Source organism: Stegodyphus dumicola, chromosome 6, assembly GCF_044657685.1.
Source record: "Stegodyphus dumicola isolate Sdum_Otavi_A_Nest chromosome 6, ASM4465768v1".
NCBI lineage: Eukaryota > Metazoa > Arthropoda > Arachnida > Araneae > Eresidae > Stegodyphus > Stegodyphus dumicola.
In genome coordinates, this window is record NC_140773.1 from 158,157,775 (window position 1) to 158,178,927 (window position 21,153).

Sequence of the window (21,153 nt, forward strand, 5' to 3'; positions counted from 1 at the left end):
ACTGTTCTAATCATAGTCTCACGATAAACTGAGACGATGCTACTCTTTTTCAAACTATTAACTGAGGTAATTTACCTATCATAAGTGGTGCAACAATGATACAGCATACATAAATTTTTACATAAAACTACAATACTTACTTCTTCTAAATCCATATATGGGCCAGCTCCTTCAGGAAACATTTCGTCAGCCACAACACTTCCAGGCTTCATAATGCAAAACTCCTGGCAATTATAGATAGAAAAACTAAATCATTTTCATATTTAAATCTTAAATAAAACCTTAAGATAAGAACCTTAAATAAAAATCCAACTGTTCTGAAATTATTCATCCTTTTCTTAAGAAAATATTCATATGATTATATAATACAGAAAATAATGACTATATAACATATTAAATAACATTAAAACACAAAGTTCAAAGAAAAACAATACTCTCTTAAATAGAAGATTTACAGGTAAAATTTATAATTTTAAAAGTTTCAATACTAATTAAGACTTTTGAAACTGGTTGCATTTAGCTTTCTAGTTAATGGTTAATGTTAAAGACAATTGCTGGAGCCACAACACTGATGTCAGGCTTTCAATTTTAGGCTCAGGAACTCTATGCTAGATAGATGAATAGATAATTTATTAAAAAAAAAAAAAGAGGGACAGATGCCTTCATAAAGAGATTTTCAAATGTCAGAATTTGTCAGATACACAAATGCTACAAAAATCTTGATACCTTAATTACTTAACTAAAATATAAGCATTCAGCAAATACGTTTCCCCACAAACATAAAGTAACATTACCAAGGAGGCTGTAAACGTGCAAACTGGAGCGAGCAAAAGACTATTTGAAATTTTTTAAATTCTATTATTGACAACACTATTTGATTTTGAATGTTCTCCTTGACTTATGTAACTTTATAGATGTAACTGCTCTGCATGCTGCAAGAAAGTTAAAAATGTTTTTTCAAAGCATCAACTATGTAATTTCACTTCATATCAAGGAAACTGAAAATTTTTGTCACCAGAAAAAGAAATGATAAAAATAAAAGGCCATACATCAAATACATTTTTCAAAACAAGTATGTAAAAAATTTCTGTGAATAAGTTATCAAAGGAGAGCGTATTTCCTAGTATATTAAGTATTGTAAACATATGTTTCATTGAAATTTAGCTTTTATTTGATATATTCAGATTAACTTTCACATTACTGTAAAAAGTAATGAATTGGTGTACTTGAAATGGCCAATTTCAAGAAATGTTTGATAAACCATGTAGGAAATTACTATTAACATCACATGGAAGATAATATCTGCGTGGAAGAATATGTGACTGATAAGCTATTTGTTACTTAGTTACAAAAGTATAGTTTACCACGAACTCCATATTAACTGAAAGAAAATTTCCCTTACGAGTTCAAATCAGATCATTCTATATATTTTACTGCATGAACCACATACAGCTAGTGAACTCACCATTTCTCATTAGTTTGCAAAATTTTCTATTAGAACATTCACTGTGTAGACATTAGTTACAAATGCTTTCCAGATACCTTACAAGCGAGAGATACCTTACAGAGTGTATATATAACAGCTGAGAAACTTAATATTTGTACTAAGATATCAGTCAGCAATCAAAGTAAAGAAACTGGACATGTGCTTCATCCTCTCTCTCTCTCTCACAAATGAGACATACAGAACAGAGATACATACACCTTCTTTATGCCGGAAAATAACAGGACAGAGTTCTACATCAAACTGCTACTAATGGTGAAAGGTAGGTTTGGTATAACACTCATCGCAGATCTGTTCAGTAAATAAATGTTGATGGGAATCCAGAATGCTTCCCCAAACCATCTTTAGATGGGATCCATGTCTTCCTTAACTCTTCGTTTCCAGCGTATCATATATGATATAGTTCAGTTTCCCTCCGTGGGATCCACCATATCAAACGTGATATGGGAGCAATCACTGACAGCCCACCATATCATACACGATACATTGAACCAGAATATTTTATTTTAAATTTTAAATGTGCATAAATTATCTCAGAATGCCGCAAAAACTCGAGAATTTCTAGAGTATTAAAGTTGTTGTGATGAATATTATTTATTATTTTACACAGTGCAAGCAGCTTAAAATTTTTTTTGGTAAATATAGTGATACGAAATTATAAGCATTAATATTTAAATTCTCAAATTTTTATTTCCTTATTATACAAAAATAATTTAAATTTGGGATTATCATCATTATTACTATTATTGCACTTTAACTTATTTTGAATTTTTATTTTGATTTTAAATATTAGGATTTTTCTGTTTATACTCTAATGACATTTAACACTAGAACGGTGGTAGGGGTGATTTTGACCCCTGAACACTTTTGACCGTTGATTACTTGTTTTATTGGAAGAAATCGTTTGGAATTTGTCTTTCCTAAATAATTAAGACACAATAACACGCCGAATAAATACTAATCCAGAAGTCAAATAACAAATTTTTTGTAAATATAACACTGATTTTTGTTGTTTGACTTCTGGATTAGTTTCCTAAATAGATAACAAATATTTGTAAAAAAATTTTCAGCATTCTAGGTTTGTTAGTTTTTAAAATATTGACATGTATTGCCTCTTTCTGCTCATTCAGTATTTCAGTATATATGAATTCTGCCATCAAGTTCATTATCACCTTTCCTTTACCCTGTGAGAATCATATGCTAAAATATATTCCCTATCGTTTTCTGATAGTCTGATATTGTTCTACTTTTTTCAACCTTTACAAAATATGTCTAAAACAGAAGTCTTACGGATGAAGAAATTAAAAAATTGTTGCAGGAGCTATCTGAAAATGAGTCTGACAGAGGTGAAATTGATAATTTTTTTGTAGAAACTGAAGATGAAATCCAGGCACAAACTATTAGTGAATCCGAAGACAGCTAAGTAAACTAAGAAGAACTCAGCAGAAATAAACGGGCAAAAACAGATCAGGGTATTTGTAAAACTGTTTTTACAGCTCCCGATAACACTATATGGAATGAAATAAATTCCAAAAATTCAGTCTGCAGCCGTGTTCCTAATTATAATGTTCTAAAAGAAACAGCAGGACCAACATCTTTTGCAAAGAGTAGTGTTTCCGAGGACAAAGTGTCTAGTGCTTTCAAGTTATTGATGATGATATCTTGCTGCATAGAAAGAAATGTACAGAATCCGAAGCTCATCGGCAACTTGGAAATAAATACTGGAAGTTATCTCTGGCTGAGTTAGATGCTTTTGTTGCTATATTGTATGTTCAAAGAGTAATAGGAGCAAAGGGCTTAGATTTATATTCCTTGTGGTCTGAAGCGTGGGGAATACCATTTTGCAAAGAAACTATATCAAGAGATAGATTCAAAGAAATAAAACAGTTTTTAAGGTTTGATGATCACCTTAAAAGTCGTTTCAACATGATCTACTTGATTACAGACTGATAGATTTGCTCTTGCATCAGACATGTGAAACAAATTTATTAAAAACTGCAAAACGTGCTACCAGCTAGGACAAAATATTACAGTTGATGAACAATTATTTCCATATAAAGCTAGGTGTAGATTTACACAACATACACCTAATAAACCTGACAAATTTGGAATAAAATTTTGATTATCTTCCGATGTTGATACTAAATAATTCTTGAATGGATTTCCTTATCTAGGCAAAGAGGAAACAGCAAATTCTCAATTATGTTTGTCTGAAAACGTTGTCATAAAATTAACGGAGCCACATCTAAACAAAAGGAGGAATATTACCACGGATAGCTATTTTAGTAGCATTAAATTAGCAGAAATGTTAAAATAAAAAAAATACAAAATATATGAGTAGTAATCTTTATTCACCGACAATAGCGGAACATGATAATATCACACTTACCATCTATCAAGGCAAAAGAAACAAAAGTGGTTTTCTACTGAGCTCATTACATTCTACTGTAAAAAACTGAAGACAGTCTCAAGAAGTTGCCCGATTCAATAGCATTTTACAACACAACAAAGTATGGTGTGGATATTCGTGATCAGATGTGCCGAAAATATTCAGTTAACAGGAAACACCATTAACAGGAGAGATTTTCTACTGAAATTAGGAGAGGAGTTAAGAGTGGTATATATGGCTTCAAAACTCCCAAAGATCCTTTCTGAGGCTTCAGAAAAAACAAATGAAAAGAAAATGGATATAAAGAGAAAAAAAAGTGTCAAGTACAGAGATACAATGGAAACAAATCTCAAGAATATCCTGCATCTTGTTCCAAAGTTGTGTGCGGAAAATGCACTGGAAAAATTGTTAAAAATTATTTTTGTATCAAATGCATTAATTCATAATACTTAATAATAATCTCTTTTATTTTAAACATTAAATAGAATTGCAACGAAATGCTTTACATATTCCATTCAGCTACACATATTTAATAACTGAAATATATATAACTGAAACAATAGAGAACATTTCTCATTTTTGGATTTAGAGAGTGAATCATCCTCCGAGTAAGTACATAAAAAAATATTATATAAATTGGGTTTTATTTTAGTTAACATTAGGTTTAATCTGTGAAACCATTTATTTGAAATCAATTCTTTTATCAAATTAATGAGTTATTTGAGTAACTGTAGTATGATCCAATTGATCGCCATGTACTCGATGCATTTACAGTGTTTTAAAAAGTCAATAAATTATCATGTGATATTAAATATAAATTATGAAATACATATAACATATTTGTGCCAATGTATGGCATTTAAAATTTTTTTACCATTGTTATTTCAGCACTTTCATCGAAGGGTGAAAATGACTCCTTACCACCCACCGTTCCAGTAGGTAAGATTTTTCCGCCGTTCTAGTGTTTAATAACATAAATAACAAATATTTAGATAAAAAGTAGGTCATTTTTATAGGAATTAATTTCACATGCTAAGCTTAACCCTTCAAGCGGCAAGGCCATATATATATGACCTAGAATATTTTTTGTGATATCTGTAAGAACGTATATACAGTCAAAAGTCGTTAATCCGGACTCGTAGGGCGATTCCGGATTATCGATTTTTTCGGATTATAGATCATCAGTTTAAATCTGGTAAGACGGCACGCAGAAATTACAAAATTAAAAATATGAAACCATAATTTATGAAATAAAGAACAATTATGATCTGAAGGGTATCAAAATTTTCAAAAAAAAAAAAAAAAAAAAAAAGCTCAATATTTATTTGTTTACTTTATTAAACATTTCTTTCAATATAAATTGTTTAAGTTGCTTAGTTTTTTATGTGATAATACTTTCTCTTTAATTCTATAAACAGACATAGTTTCTTGTTCAGTAGCAAAGTTCCACTGTTCAAGTCCTATAATTGCTGTGTCGAGAATACCGACTAATTTGTCAATCGAAATTTTTTCATTTTCAATAACCTCTGTGTCACTTTCTTTGCTATCAGAAGTGAATTATAATCATGAGGAATTTGATTTAAATCATATCAAAGACGGAGTACATGGAGATGAAATACTACATTTATTAAGGAATTATAAGCCAAATAAAATAAAAACATCTGCTCTGAAGATAAGGATAGTGCTGACAGATCAACTTCCAATTCCTTGCACGCCGCGGCGTCCCCCCTCCCCGGCCGCAGAGCAGCGTTAAATTGATAAACAGATTTCGGAATGGTTAGATAAAGGATATGGCTTCATCCATTTTTTGCAGCAATTCCACTTTTTGTTTAATGGACTTTGAAACATACTTTCGCTTTGTAGATCCTTTACATATTAGTAATTATATATCAGAAATTCTATTTGACATAATCAAAAGCTCAAGCTTACTTTTATAAAATTGCTGTAACAGTCTGCAAAAAAATAATAAGCCGGATCCAATTGGAAAATTAAGGAACAACTCAATCTGCAACATTAACTGAATTAGATAATTTTAGCTTAGCTTATACCTTCTGTTATACATTAAACGCGCATTTGCAAACGTATTTTGCGCATGCGCACATGCATATTCGCAGCCGTAAAGGTCTTATGTGCATGTCAACGCGACGCATGCGCTGAAAGTTTGTAGCTTTGAGGTCCGGATTATGGGTGTCCGAATTAACGACTTTTGACTGTATATGTACATATTAAAATATGTCAAAGAAATTAAGGCAATATATCAAAAGTATGTAAATCCAGCTATGAAATACCAGCAGAATTTTTCCATTAAAATCAAAAAAATAATTTGTTCTCAAAGTAGTTTTGGAAAATTTGTGGTTTCTTAGCGAAACCCCTGGCTGCTCAGAGGGTTAATTCCAAAAGTGCACTCAGGCACACACAGTGACATTCAGTACTCCAAGGTCATGGAGGGAATTCATTCACTCAACGTCAGAAGCGAAGAGGTTAAATAAGGTAAAACCACGAATTTGGATACTTTTACTACGCTAAACTACACAAAATGAACCTACAATGTCACCTGAAGTAATCTGTGCTCATGAACACAGTGTTTGTGCATTCCATGATAATGCTTATTACAATGTGTTGTTCAAAAAAAAAAAAAAAAAAAAAAAAAAAAAAAACAGCTAGTATTCCACAAATTATGAAATTTTTCCTCACCCACTATATTCTTCACACCATTCCCCAATAGATTATCTGGTTAAGGTATATTGAGGGGTTACCCCTTGGATTATTGTGAAGTTGTTGTATCATTTGGAAACCCTATTATGATGTAATTGGTTGCGTGATTGTGGTGAATTTGAATGAGAAAAGATTAAGGGCTTGTTTGTGTGTTGGATGTTGCTTAGGAAGTACGGTGGTTATTTTGTGGTTTACATAGTAAAATGGCTGAATGTGGTAAGATTAATTTGGGGCTTATGATTAATCATAAGGGCTTGTGTGTGTGTTGGTTAGGAAGTACAGTGGGTGATCGGTTAATGAACATAAACTGTTTCAAGATTATGTTCGCTAACTGATCACCGATTTACCATATATGTTAATGGGAATTCGATTAATTCGTTCTGGAGATCCTAAAAATTAAATTTAAAAAAAATGTCATGTACGTGTATAATTTCTTAGTAAGTTTATTTATTACAAATATAATACATACATATAGTCTTACTTATTAATCAGTTCTTTTCCTTTCTTTGGGCATTAAAGAACATGTCCAATGTCGATTATTTTTCTTCTCTCCTTCAGGACTTTCAGGAAATGATTGATAGCAATGTCGCTGTAGAGATCAGCAAGCCTATCGACATCAGCTTGGTTTGGGTGCAATTTTAAGACCGTTGTTCTGACAGCCTCCCACTTCTTCAAAAGCTCTTTAATGGCAGATTGCTGGCATTGCTCCTCTTTCGTCTTCCTCTTTTTCAGAAGGAAACACATTTCGCCAAGTTTCTTGGTGTTCTTCATTCAAGATTTCTTGGAGTTCTGCCATCAAGTCACCATTATGTTCCATCATGAGCTCTTCAATGTCCTCCTCGTTCACCTCCAATTCCAGATCTCTTGCAGTTGTTGCAATTTCATCCATAATTTCAGGGGTGTCAGTCTGATCACCTCCGTCTCCTTGAACGAGGGAGGGACAAAGCTTTCGCCAGGCAGAAACCAACTGTCGTTGAGTGATTTCTGACCATGCCTTTTCAATAAGACGAATAGCTTCAAGAATGTCAAATTTTTCTATCCAAAACATTTTTAAAGTCATTTTTGAGGAGAATTGGCATGCTTCAAAACATCGCCTAAACAGCGCACGAGTGGACAATTTCTTAAAACCTGCAATAACCTCTTGATCTATTGGCTTGAAACTTGCATCATAGTATGAATGATGGTATGTCAGCGCAAGCGCACATCCAATGATAACATGCCAGCGCATGCACGCATCAAATGATGACATGTCAGCGCACGCGCACATCCATTTTTTGGACAAATTGAAGACTGGATCGGGTGTTCCGAGAGGTTTTCATTAGAATTAGTTATTCGAATATTGTTTGTTGTCCGAACACAAAAATTTTTCCTGAAAGTGTTCGTTGCCCGAACTGTTCGTTAACCAATCACCCACTGTATATTGCTTGTTTTGTGGTTTAGACAGTAAAATGGCTGAATGTGGTAAGATTAATTTGAATTTTCTGCACGATTTGGAAAGAAAGAGGAAATGAGCATTACGTAACAGGTGTGTAAATGAAGGTTTACTTAGTAGCCATTATTAAGTGTCCTGTTTGCAGGAAGTAAATGCATATGGTCGGACGATAAACAGCGTGACGGATGATATTTTTGTGAATTTATGTGGTGACATGTGTTCGATGTGTACATGGACAAAGTCTAGAGAGTGTGCAATTATCTGATGTTTTTTTAAGTGAAAATAGGTCATTGTGCACATGGATACCAAGTTTGTGCAATTCTTTGTCTTGCTATTTTGGCTTTGCATAGCGGAGAATTTTGGAGCAAAAATCGGTGCTACACAAGCTAAAGAATTTCACAAACTTGGTATCCATATACCGACAATTTTCGCCAATTTATTATCCGTAAATATACTTTTACCTGCCTTTCTTTTGAAACCTCTTGCAGAAAATAAAACTGTTGCATGCCTCCTGTAAAAGGTTTCAAAATTGCAGCATGGTCCTTCAGGCAATTAAGAAATTCTTGAGATCACAGGTACAAGTTTTCTTTAGGCAGTCTATCACAAAATTTGCAGAAATTCCTAAATGCCACTAGAATATTTTTTTAAAATTATTGTTATTATTAAGAAAGTTCTGAATATGCAAATACATTAGTCACCTCTTAGCCATTTCAAATGCTTCAACACAACATACTATCTGCAAGTTCTTTGAATAACAAAGTTTAAATAAGTAAATGAAAAACATGAATAGAAAAGGAATAAAATTAAGTCATTTGTCTCTGAAAAGCTCTTAAGAGCACCCTGATGAATCAGATAACATTCAGAGATAAATCCAAGATAGATTTGAACAAAATGAAGTAAACTTAAATCATGAGATTGGAATTCTTAAGGAGATAGATTGCACAATACACTAGTTTTTATACATGTACAAATATCATCATAAATATTGCCAAAAATATGCATTAGTTTGTAGTTTTTTATTCTTTCCAAAATTTTAAATAGATTCAATTTTTAAGCGTCTGTGTAATGCATATTTGATGAATTTCCAGCAATGAATTAAAAGAATTTATTTTGAAGCACTAGCAATACCTAAATATATTTTGGATCCTGACACTAGCTCAGAGAAAATATGTTAAATTCACAAGACAGTTATGTTCATTCTGAATAATTTTGTATTAGAATTTACACTCAGAATGGACTTAAGACATCGAGTTTTGCCTCTTGTGAGATTAATGTCAATAGATTAGACCAAGGATTCTCCTCCAGGGTAGAATTTCCCCCAGAGGGAAATTTCAGTATTTTAGAAAGGAATGAGGTCAGCCTTTTATTTACATGTTAAGTACTTAGCTTTAGCTTTTGAGTATAAAAACTAATTTTGTTCAAGTTTTGGTAAGTATCAACATTTTACATAATTTTTTTTGTTTAATTTATATAAACAAAATTAATTTCAAATATATATATTTCAAGTCTTGGAAAGGTTGGGGGAAATAATGGTCTAGAAATGGTGAAGGGGGTGCATGTATAAAAAAAAAAAAAAAAGGTTGAGAACCCCCACAGTAGACATACAGTCAAAAGCACAGTACTATGATATTGTCAGGTGATCAGCACATTGACTACAGTAGCTTCTTAGCTTGCCTAAGGCCTATTTTACTATGCTCTCTTATGGGAAGGGTCTTATTTATAATTAAACTTCCTATAAATTTCTGTTGGTTACATTTTGTAATTAAAATGAACTAATGGCTAAATAATTAAATTTGTTGACAGACATTTATTTCAAATAATTCTATTATGTTGAATTAACCATTAAACAATTTAACATAAATGTAAAATAAATTAAGAAAACAGGAACCAAGAGCCGACATGGCGATGTAAAACACTTTACAATATATATTATTAATCATACACAAGAATTGATATATACACCATGCTAAATATTAAATTACTTACACTACGTTTACCGAATACAAAAGTACACGAAGAAATAAAATGCAATGATAAAAAAAATATTCCTACGGTTTTGCTTCGTACGTACAACTGTACTACAGAAACAGCAATTAGTTCGTCTTTCTGCCTGATATATGGTTGCGATGTTTCTTTGAAATGTATTTAAGTCAAAATTAGGTATCTAATTTTTCCTTACTTCGAATGTTCAATTTCCTTTTTCAATACTAAATTTATATTTTCTTCCTTAAGTGTGTTTAAAAATTTTTTATTTGCGTTTGTTTTATTCATTACCTCTTACGCAATTATTTTTATTGCATTATTTGGTTTTTATCTTTGTACATTATATGTAGTAAATGGTGTAAATAGGAAAAATTAAGATTCAGTATTAAGAGTTTTTCAGCTCACTAAATCATATATCTTTAAGAAGAAATTCAAGCAAAATCTATTAGATGACGTTCCGTAGTTTACGTCATTATATTATCCAATTAAGGAGAATTTTAAACCTTTAATTGCTTTTCAAGATTTTTTTAAATAATTTTCTAGTTTTTGGAAGATTTTGATTGTCTAATAATTTAGAACGAATTTTTAATTTAAATTTCATAACTTGGTACTTCTATTTCCTTATCATACCCAAGGCTTTTGTGTTCGGTTACTTTCCTTACTCTGCTTGCATAAGTTGAGGTTGACAGGAAGTAAACGTTCTGGAGAGTGTTGTCGTGAATGTGCGCTATCGAGTACGAAAATGAAACATTTGTTATTTATTAAATTTTTAATAGCGTTAGTAGCTACAGGTAAGCTTTTATTTTTAATTATTGCATATTACCTTAATGATTAAACAGATAATGGGTATATGAAAATTAGAGCAGCTGTAAATGAAATTAACGTTATAATATTTGTTTCCTTCATGCTTCGATATATCATGTCAGTTACAAAAAATAAAGGCTGTCATGACAATCAGTAAAGAAGTTTAATAGCATAATTAATGGGTTTTCATCCGCAGAGAATAGGTGCACATTAAATTAAGTACACATTAAATTAATAATAGGTGCAGTTTTTTTTAATTATTTTTTTATTTCTGGACTACTAAGCTAAGCCTTTGAAGAAAATTGTACGAGCACATTCTGCATTGGATTAGTTTAGTGCGTGTAATTATATTCTTTTTATTGCCAGCTTATACAAGCAAATTAAAAGTTTATATTTTAGTTGCAAAGATATGTAGTTTAAACGTTTTTTCAATTAATAATGCTATAGTGGTTTTGTTTTGATACTGAAGTTTTTTTTTTTTTTTTTTTAAACTGTAATTAACACATGTAGAGCAAGTTTGCTTAAAGTGATTGTTCTAGAAGGTATCTTTCCTTTGAGACAAAATACTCTGAAATCTCTTGTCATAATAGCCATTAGCTAAATGTGGCATATACCTTTAATACATTGCACAATAATCTTGTAAGCTGTTTATCAAAAATTATCATTTCTGTACATTGTGTTTGATTCCTAGCTATTTATTCTTTTAAAAAAGGAAAGAAAAGAAAACTATATATTTATATATGTGTAAATTAAAAGTTCTTATGTAATGCAGCTAAATAATTACATAACATTGTGATAAATAATTCATTTTAAATAGAAATTTTTGAAAAATATGTTAACTTGTACGTGATCTGTTATCTATTCCAGTTCTTTTCTGAAGACAGCATGCTAGATATGTAAAATTAAGTTATATAGTAATGGTTTTAGTATGTCTAGTTGGTTTTGATCATCTGGTAGAGGTTTGACCTTCATTTAAAGTATGAGGTTTGTTAAATAATATTTTAATTAATACAAATAGTTAAAATATAAGATGAAGTGCTGTCAGTGTATAGTTTGCAAGATAAAATCTAATTTTGTAAATAATGAAGTGTATCCCAAATACATGTGTGTTTATTAATTCATAATGTTGCAGTATTAGCTGTGCAAGAAAGTGATTCCTATACCACACCTGAAATTCGTACATCGGGTATTTCACAGAATGACATTACTACAGTATCTTCAACAGTAGCACCTACCACATCTTCAGCTCCAACAACTCAACCTGATACTACAACTCCAGAACATCCTGTAACAAGCACTACACCAGTGACTACAGTAGCTCCAAAGCCCCCTGTTCCAGAAGATGGAGTTTGGTTAATAACCGATGGCAATACAACTTGTATCAGAGCTATTTTAAAAATAAGGTTCAAAATTCCTTTAATGGTAGGTATAAGTGTATATAACTTTTCCTGCAATAAACATTGGGGAAAGTGCAGAATCACCCACTGCGTTTTTAAGAATTGCACATACTCGGTATCCATGTATACATCGACGTGTTTCACTTAAAAAAAAATCCCAGAATTGTACAAAAATGGCATTGTGCACTCCCTTGACTTATGTTCATGTACACATCGACCTATTTTCACTTAAAAAGTGTAAGAAAATTGAAAAAAATCCAATTCTTCTTACTCTTGTAAAAATTGCCAAAAAATTGTCAAACAAATAAGTGGGCGATTCTGCACTTTACGCTAAACATTCTGCAGTTTTATAATTTATATCTGCAATTTTTTAATTTTTATTGATCTAATTAATTTGGAATAATTGAATATTCAAAATAAATGTTTAAAGCTGTAAAGTAAGTCGATGCTGAAACATTGTTTACCAGCTTTTAATAAAATTCTTTAATTTTAATTGATATCAGAAAAAAGCTATATATTAAAGCTTTATATTTGAAAAGGTAAATTTAAAATTAGGTTTGGTTTTAAAATAATAAATTTAATGTTCTTTGTAAATATATTTTCATTTTGGATTAAGTTAGAAATGCAGTAAAATTGATAAAATGAGTATATGGGAGTACATGCATTTTCATAGCATTTTTAAGAAAAGCTAATAATTTGTCTTTGTGAAAGGTCTTAACATTTTTCTCAAATAGAAAAATGTTCTATTTAATTAATAGCTTTAATTTTTTTTTTTTTTTCTAGTTTAACCATTTTTCATTTATTCATTTAGTGTAGTTTCTCTTATTTAAAACTAAGCAAAAAGTTTTTTGTAACAATCTTGTCCAGTGAAACTATTCTTTCTTGTAGATTTTATTTGAATGTTTTTACTTATAAGCTTCATAAGAATGGAAAAAATAAAAAGTATTTTTAAAACCAATCATTCAAAAATTGCATATTTTGAACTTTTTATCCCAATAAAGTTTTAGTAGCTGCTTTATTTTTCTTAATTACATTTATGATGCAGGTTGTTTTTCTTCTTAATTTTTTAGTTTGGGCAAGATGAATATATCCTATTATCTCCAAATGCTTCTTCTGATAGAAGTAGGTGTGATTTATCAAATACCACCCAGGAATTAGTTTTGACTGATGCTAATTACATATTCAGAATGGTTTTCAAGGAAGATTCTGTTAAAAATGCTTTTGTACAAAATATTACTCTATCCTATACGTTACCTGAGCAATCTGGTAAGTTATAATCTTTAATATAATCTTATTTTTTATTCCAATTATATATATTCAAAAATATTTAGTCAATAAAAATAACTTACTAAATTTGCTTATTTGTAATTATATTTTTTTATTTACAGATACTGTTTATAATGATTCGAAGTTGTTTGCTGTAAAAGTTGGAAATTCTTACCGGTGCCGAAGCATGGAGGATGTTAGTCTTGCTAATAATGTAACTATGCAGATTTTCAATATTCATCTTCAGGCTTTTGGAGAGCAAGGAAATGCTGATTTTGGTCCTGGTGTGTATGATTATTTTTAATTTCATTTTAAGACTAACTGTGTAATTAAAAGTTCATGAATATTAAAAACATCAGTTAGTGAAAATATATTACAGCTTTTAAAATCTTTATTGATCTTTTTTCTTTTTCAATGCATATGTAGAAGTTCTATTCTTTTCTGTGTGTGATGTTACAAACTGATGTGATAGTAGTTTGTTAGTAACGTGAGCTAACATATTTTTCATTTTTTCTCATTCTGCTGTTATTAAATATATTCTCTGCTTTTTAAATTCTTTAATCATTATATAATGCATAATACTTATATAAAATATGAATAAAAATTTTACTTTCTGATTATGTGCATCCTTACCTAAACTATAAAAAAAAGTATTCATGAGGCAATACTGTACGCTGCCAAAATAGTTATGTGGCAACCCATGATGTTACCAAAATGTATTTATGTGGCAAGCCAGGTATGTATGCAGCACATGTGTACATGCGAAGAATAGTGTTGCATGAAAATTGCAGAATTTCTTCAGAAAGGTAATTGTGTTACCAATGTTTCTTGCTTTTTTAAGTTTACTGTTTGATTGCTCTTATATGTTATACTTTGTGCATCACTTTGAAAATGACTTTGGTGCTCTATTGTTATCGGGACCAGATTCAGAAATGTAGGTATGTGTTCATTCATGTACACTGCGCAGAAAAACAAAGGTACAGTTCTATATCTCCCATTCTGCTGGGCCGATTGACAAAATTCAAATTGCAATTGTCATGTCTCAAAAGCACGACTTAGGATATATATTAGATTTATATATGGCATCGTTCTAACATAGGTATTTTGACACAAAATCAGACTTTTTCTGAAATAACATACCAATTTTTTTACGTACCATATTCCAAATCGCGCTTTCGAGACATGAAAAACGTAAGTTGAATTTCGACAATCAGCCCAGTAAAATGAGAGATATAGAGCTGTCCTCCCCTTTTTTTCGCAGTGTACATATATGCACTTACATGCATGCATATATATGTTTCTGAATCTGGTCCCGATAACAGAAGACTTGGCTTGGCAAAAAAAAATTTCGATCTTGCTAATGGATGTGTTGTGGAAAGAACCCTGTTTTCCTAAGAAGTTTGCCAATAAGTTCACAAATGCTTTCCAGATTTGATGATTTTGAGTGGGAGTACAGATAATCAAAATCTTAAATATAAGGAAAAAAATTACTGTTCTGAGTATTTTATTTATTAGGTCTAAAATAGTTGAAATACTTTCACCTCTCATGAAATAAGTTAAAATTTAATAATTTGATAAATATCAGGATGTATTTTGCGAGCATCCTTTATGCTCATAATTATTTATTGTGATATAAATTTCATTGACATTTTCTAAGAAAGTTTTAACTTCTTAATTTGTTTTAATGTATTTATATTGACTATATTCAAAGTAACTTCCTTAGCCAAATTAAAGCCAAGTAAAATTCATTTAATTAAGTTTAACTTTCATTCATTAAAAAAATTATGCTGGATATGAAGAATTAAAGAACTTTTGTAGTTCATTCAATAAAAGAATAAGTACTATGTAAAATGGCATTTTCTAAAAATGAATGTTATGAAATATGTTGAAGGAGTTGAACCAGTTTTTCAATTCTTTACCTGAATGTAACTTAAAACTGTTGAGAATTGGTATTGGTGGTGGGGGTTATAATATACTATTTTAATTTGCAGTTATATTACTAGACTGTAAAATTTAAATATTTTTGATTTATCAGCTGATATATATTTAAATTTCTTTATGCACAAACTGTTACTTTTTCCTGATAACTGATTTATAGTCTATACTTTAATATCATGCTTCCTGTATTTTTTAAGAGAATTGTACTCTGTTTCTAGTTCTAAATCATATTTCTTTTTGGTGGGATAATTAAAGCTGGCTTATTTCATACTTAATATTTATCATTATCTTCATAATTTAATTGTGTGCATTCTTCTTTTTATTGCCTGTCATGTGATAGCTCCAAATTTGAAGTTTTCATGTTAAATTTTGAAATTATGTGTGGCTGTATTTAATGCATATAGATCTGGAAAGAAATTTTTCATGTTACTGTCACCTATCAACTAGTAGTTTTAATATAAGTAAGGCATGTTATGCTTGATTGTCAAGGCCATTAAGTTGGAGCAAATCGCGAATCAGCTCGAAGATTATCAAGAAGTGCGCTTTTGTAGAATTAGACAAAAGCAAATTTTATTTACATATTTTGCTAAGAAATTCTCAGAAAAATTATAACCAAACATTTTATTAGATGGGAAATAATATGCGTGACATACCTCATTTCTGGATTGATTTGCTGTTGGTCATTATAAATTGATGTTTTTAACGAAATTTTTGGCTAATCTTTGGAATATGGTAACAGGTAGTTTGGCGACATTTTGGTAAGGCGATAAAGGTTACTAGCTAGGACTCTAGCCGTGTACATGGATAAAGTCAAGAGTGCGTGCAGTGCCATTTTTGTGCAATTCTGGGATGTTTTTTTAAGTGAAAATTGGTCGACATGTACATGAATATCGTGTATGTGGAATTCTTAAAAACGCGGCAAGCAGTTTGCGATTCTGCACTTTCTCCCAATTTCGCACCTAATCTTCGTCATGATTAAGCACTTTTGTTCCATAAAAGTTCTAGCATAAGCGTAATTTGGCTAGCAGATTGTTGGGAAAAAATGTTCAGTTTAAAAAAAAAAAAAAAAAAAAAAAAAAAAATGCTCTTTACTTCGTCAAAACAAAATGGCATCCAAACAAAAACTAGCAGGTTGCTGTAGCAGGGTTGGTCGCCAAATTTTCGCCAAAAAATTGCCGAGTTACCATAATCCAAAGATTAACCAATTTTTCCTATCTTTTTTTTAACATAATCTAAGAATTTGAAATTTTTATCTTAAATTGAAGTATAGAATTGTAATTTTTTTTGTTGTTGTTTTGTTTTGTTTTTGTTGTTTATTTTAATTGTGAATTGTGTCATTCAGTGCTCTAAATTCTGTAATTCATTAAATTATTGCATACTTTCAGCTGAGCAGTGTGAAGCTGATGATGAAGTGAGTGATGTGATCCCCATTGCTGTTGCTTGTGCCTTGTGTGCTCTTATTGTTATAGTATTAATTGCCTATCTAGTTGCACGTCAGCGAAGCCGCCAAAGGGGTTACCAATCTGTATAGAAATTTTGCTAGATAGTCCTTTCTTCAGCTGATTTAATATCCTGAATTTTCTTTTGAAAGTTCTTGCATTGTAGCAAGATTATCTTCTTTTGGAAGAAAGAGCATAGTGCCACAACTGTATATGTTCTTTAACCTTGGAAAGGCATCCTGCATAGCCATATTTTTTGAAAAGTATGAAAATATATAATTTATCACATAAGAAATGAGGAATTCTGTAGGGACCAGATATTACTTTAAGGTACTAGAGTTTTAATGCATCCACTTAAATTTTAATAATTCTTAAAAGGTCACATTATTATGTTTTAAATGTTATAAATGTTATTAGATTTACTTTTTACTGTTTTGTTGTTTGTAGTTTTGTCTTCTAATATACAGTCCATTATACAACTGCATTTCTGTATTACATTAGTATTTGTAAAATATTCTTAGAAAATCTTGTAAATATCTGCAATAATGTCTTTATAAATATCATTTTAGTGCATAGGACTTGTCCAAGTGTTCATTTTTGTTAATGTTCCCCTGAAATGATTGTTTTAATAAAGTCCTTTACCTGAAATTTGTCTTTATTATGAAACTACAAAGAGGATTTACCTAAATATTTCCTTTTATACTCGAATTAGTTTCATATTTAAAGTATCATAGAATTACGACATTTACTACTCAAATGTTTCAGACAGTTATTGTACTTTTTTTCCCAAAGTGATTGGAAAGCAAGCGTATGCAATCCACGTGTAGTTTCTTAAAAAGTATATACCGTATATTCTGGCTTATAAATGGCATCGATGATTTCAAACTAGATTTTTTCTATTTTTAGGTATATTAGCCACATAATGCACACCCTTTTCCTTACGTAGAAATCGGAATGCTTGAGGAAGTAAATAATTCTTCAAAGAAGGTGGGCTGTCCACAAGAATATTATTCTAGGACTTTAAGAAAAGGGAGACATAATTTGGATAAGAATGCTTCCGTCCGAAATAGGGGTCAGTTGGTTTATCATGATTTTTAAGTGAACATCGAGGGCTATAATAGGTCGCCGTTACTTTAGTTGGTTTTAGTTTATGTGATTATGGCAAAGCCTCGTGGGCTCTCTGCCTAAGGTGAGCGAGGCCTTCTTGGAGTTTCTAAGGGAAATTGATTCGTGTACACATTATACATGAGGAAAACGTCCATGCGGCCAGCCCATTTGCGGGATTCGGACCAACTACCAGTGTTCAGCGGCTTTACCGCTCGGCCGTGGTGGGTTTACTTTAATTGAAATGCAGTGGATGTAGTATTCCTTTTAGTATTAAATATGACTACTGCCAAATGAAGCAAACTCAATGTCCCTATGCTGCATAGGGGCGGTGGAATGTTTTCGGATTTTTTAATTAAACTAATAATTTTGAATTAAACACGAAATCTAATGTGTTACACTGTCTTCCGACCCCTATAATTTTTTTTTTTTTTTTTTTTGAAAATTTTGTACTCTTTGCAAAAAATATAAAACACGAAAAGTTTGACTCTCGTATGTCAAAAATTTATTGAGCTATTTAATTTCAGAATTTGCGATATTTGATATCACTCTTGCATTTGAATTGAGGGGTTGATTATTAAATAAATTAGGATAATTTGAGGTTGATTTCCCTCTCTCCCTTAAATGCTGTCAAATGATTTCGATAATAACCATCTTTTGGAAAATAAAAATAATAACATTGACTAAAAGTTTTCTCAAAAATCTGCTCGCCATGTAATCTCTTCTCATCAGAAAGCTTTTTATAAGTACTATTTTATTTCTAATAGCATACAAATGCAGACATTTCTCTCTTCGATTTGTGTATGGCTCCAGAATATCATTCCCGATTTCTATATTAGACAGCAAATAACAGAAGCTTGTATACAAGAGATCTAAATGAAATTATAATTCCGCTAAGTATCCCTTACCCTAACCAGGGGGTTTTATGCCGAAAACGAACAGTCTCCCACCTACAAATTACAAAGCATGGCAATACGCAGTTTATTGTAGGAAACTTTACAGTGCTACTAAATATATTGTCTATCCCCTTCCCATAATTGTAGAAATCATTTGCAAAGTGAAATCCACAAAGTGCATGACTACTTTAGATCTGACAGGATACTTTTAGATTTGGCGTAAAGCCTAAAGACGGTCCGAAAACTATACCAGTCCTGGGTAAGAGCACGTTTACTTATTTAGATGATATAATAATTACTAGTGAGACGATTGACGAACGCAGTAAGGAATTACACGAAGTATTTTCCCTTCTAAACGATGCAGGAATAAAAGTAAATGCCACAAAATGTCAATTTGTGACCATGGAACTTCGTTATTTAGGATATAAAATATTGAAAAAGGGAAGTGGAACAGAAAATTTAAAAATTACTGCTATAAAAGAGTAAACTCCATCTAATACTGCTAAGAAGTTATCTTAATTTTTAGGCATGTGATCATATTGCAGGATTTTTCTTGGTTACAAATTTACTTGGTCGGCAGAAGCAAGTACTACTTTCAAGTAACAAAAACAAGCATTAATTCTAGCAGAGGTATTAAAGTTTCCTGAAAGCGATGAAAACTTGGAAATCGCTGCGGTTGCCTCCCATTATGGAGTGGGTGCTCTTCTAAATCAAAATGGTCAACCAATTGTATATTTTAGTAAAACTCTCAATCCTACTCAGAGAAATCATACGGCTACAGAAAGAGAAATCATAGCAGTTCAAACATGTAGAATATATTTTGAGAAAGATTCCCATTATAATATATTCGGATCACAGGCTGTGCGTCGCTTGTACTGAAGAAAGAATTTAGCCCACCAGCGGGCGAGCGGTAACGTCACTGAACACTTGTGGTCCGAGGTTCGAATCCCGCGAACGGGATGGCTGCATGGGAGTTTTCGTGGTTTTCCCCACGAACGAGTATACGAGTAACGTGTATACGAGCCAGCTTCCCTTAAAAAGTCCTCCACGAAGGCATCCCTTCCTTAAGGCAGATAGCCCTTGAGTGCTTTGCCATAATCTAATAAACCAAACCAAACCAAGAAAGAATTTATTGCCAAGACTGATTAGATGAGTCCTTAAAGTTCAAGAATTCAACCTAATCATTAAACATACACCTGGGAAGGAAAATGTAATGGCCGATGCGTTGTCAAGAATAAAATTAGACGAGGAGGGGAATGCGCTTAAATGTGCTATGCTTACAGCAAAAGGCCTTGATTCTCGTGAAACTGTTATCTCTGAATTACAAACAGAGGCTGAATTTAAAGACATGCATATCCAAAAGAACCCTGACCATTTTGATCATCAGGACATTATGACCATAAGGAATAGAGTGCTAAATATGAAGTCATTAACAGCCTATTATGCAAAAATTACTGAGAATAATGAATTCAGACTGGTTATCCCAGGCAGTTTAAGGTGCATTCTGCAGGAATTGTGTGATTAGGCGATTTCAAGTCACTTTGAAATAAGGAAAACGGTACAGCAAGTTCGCAAGGCTGTTTATTTCCCACAGCTACAATAGTTTATTAGTCACTATGTCGAGTCATGAGATATTTGCCGGTTAGTTAACGATAATAACTATCTAAATATTATAAAAGGTATTTTTATATCCTTTAGGTATATGGTATATACCTTCAGGTGTATCTTAATAGTATAAAAGCTACTTTCCTAAAGGAATTGATAGGACTAGACTTATTAGGTCCATACTCCCGTAGTGAAATCAATAAAAATATATATTTAAACATTATTGTGGATCCTTTTTCTAAGTGGGTAGAAAAAGTGCCTCCCCCTCAAAAGAGCCTTTTCAAAAATTGTTAGAAACATGGAGCTCCATTAAAAGTAATTTCGGATAACGGGGAAAAGTTCGTTAGTCAAATATTTGAGGCACTATGCAAGGGGTATTTAAAAACAGTACCTTATCATATACAATCAAAAGTCGTTAATCCGGACTCGTCGGGACTTCGGCGATTCCGGATTATAGATCATCAGTTTAAATCTGGTAAAATGGCATGCAGAAATTATAAAATTAAAAATATGAAACCGTAAATTACGAAATAAAGAACAATTATGATCTAAAGGTTATCAAAATTTACAAAAAAAGTTTAATATTTATTTGTTTACTTTATTAAACATTTCTTTCAATGTAAGTTGTTTAAGTTGCTTTGTTTTTTATGTTATAATACATTCTCTTTAATTCTATAAACA

General features: G+C 31.4%; 2 protein-coding genes across 2 annotated transcripts in view; one reads left to right on the forward strand and one right to left on the reverse strand.

Annotated features, from left to right (window-relative positions):
• Nucleotides 1-10,177, reverse strand: part of LOC118189286 (COP9 signalosome complex subunit 9) — a 39,617-nt gene extending 29,440 nt beyond the window's left edge. The window contains exons 1-2 of the mRNA XM_035359865.2: nucleotides 10,027-10,177; nucleotides 141-224 (exon numbers count right to left, since the gene is read on the reverse strand). Coding sequence (XP_035215756.1) covers nucleotides 141-212 — 72 coding nt within the window. The 5' untranslated portion in view covers nucleotides 213-224; nucleotides 10,027-10,177. The remainder of the gene's footprint in view (nucleotides 1-140; nucleotides 225-10,026) is intronic.
• A 401-nt stretch (nucleotides 10,178-10,578) lies between these two features.
• LOC118189283 (lysosome-associated membrane glycoprotein 1-like) lies at nucleotides 10,579-17,515 on the forward strand. The gene is made up of 5 exons (XM_035359861.2): nucleotides 10,579-10,814; nucleotides 11,960-12,249; nucleotides 13,295-13,490; nucleotides 13,613-13,774; nucleotides 16,814-17,515. The coding sequence occupies exons 1-5, from the start codon at nucleotides 10,766-10,768 to the stop codon at nucleotides 16,957-16,959; spliced, it is 843 nt and encodes a 280-aa protein (XP_035215752.1). The 5' UTR covers nucleotides 10,579-10,765; the 3' UTR covers nucleotides 16,960-17,515.
• The last annotated feature ends 3,638 nt before the right edge of the window (nucleotides 17,516-21,153 follow it).

Coding starts and splice junctions, on each gene's coding strand:
- LOC118189283 (XM_035359861.2), top strand. CDS start 10,766: ATGAAACATTTGTTATTTATTAAATTTTTAATAGCGTTAGTAGCTACA. Junction 13,491..13,612: donor TACGTTACCTGAGCAATCTG/GTAAGTTATAAT, acceptor TTTTATTTACAG/ATACTGTTTATAATGATTCG. Junction 13,775..16,813: donor AAATGCTGATTTTGGTCCTG/GTGTGTATGATT, acceptor GCATACTTTCAG/CTGAGCAGTGTGAAGCTGAT.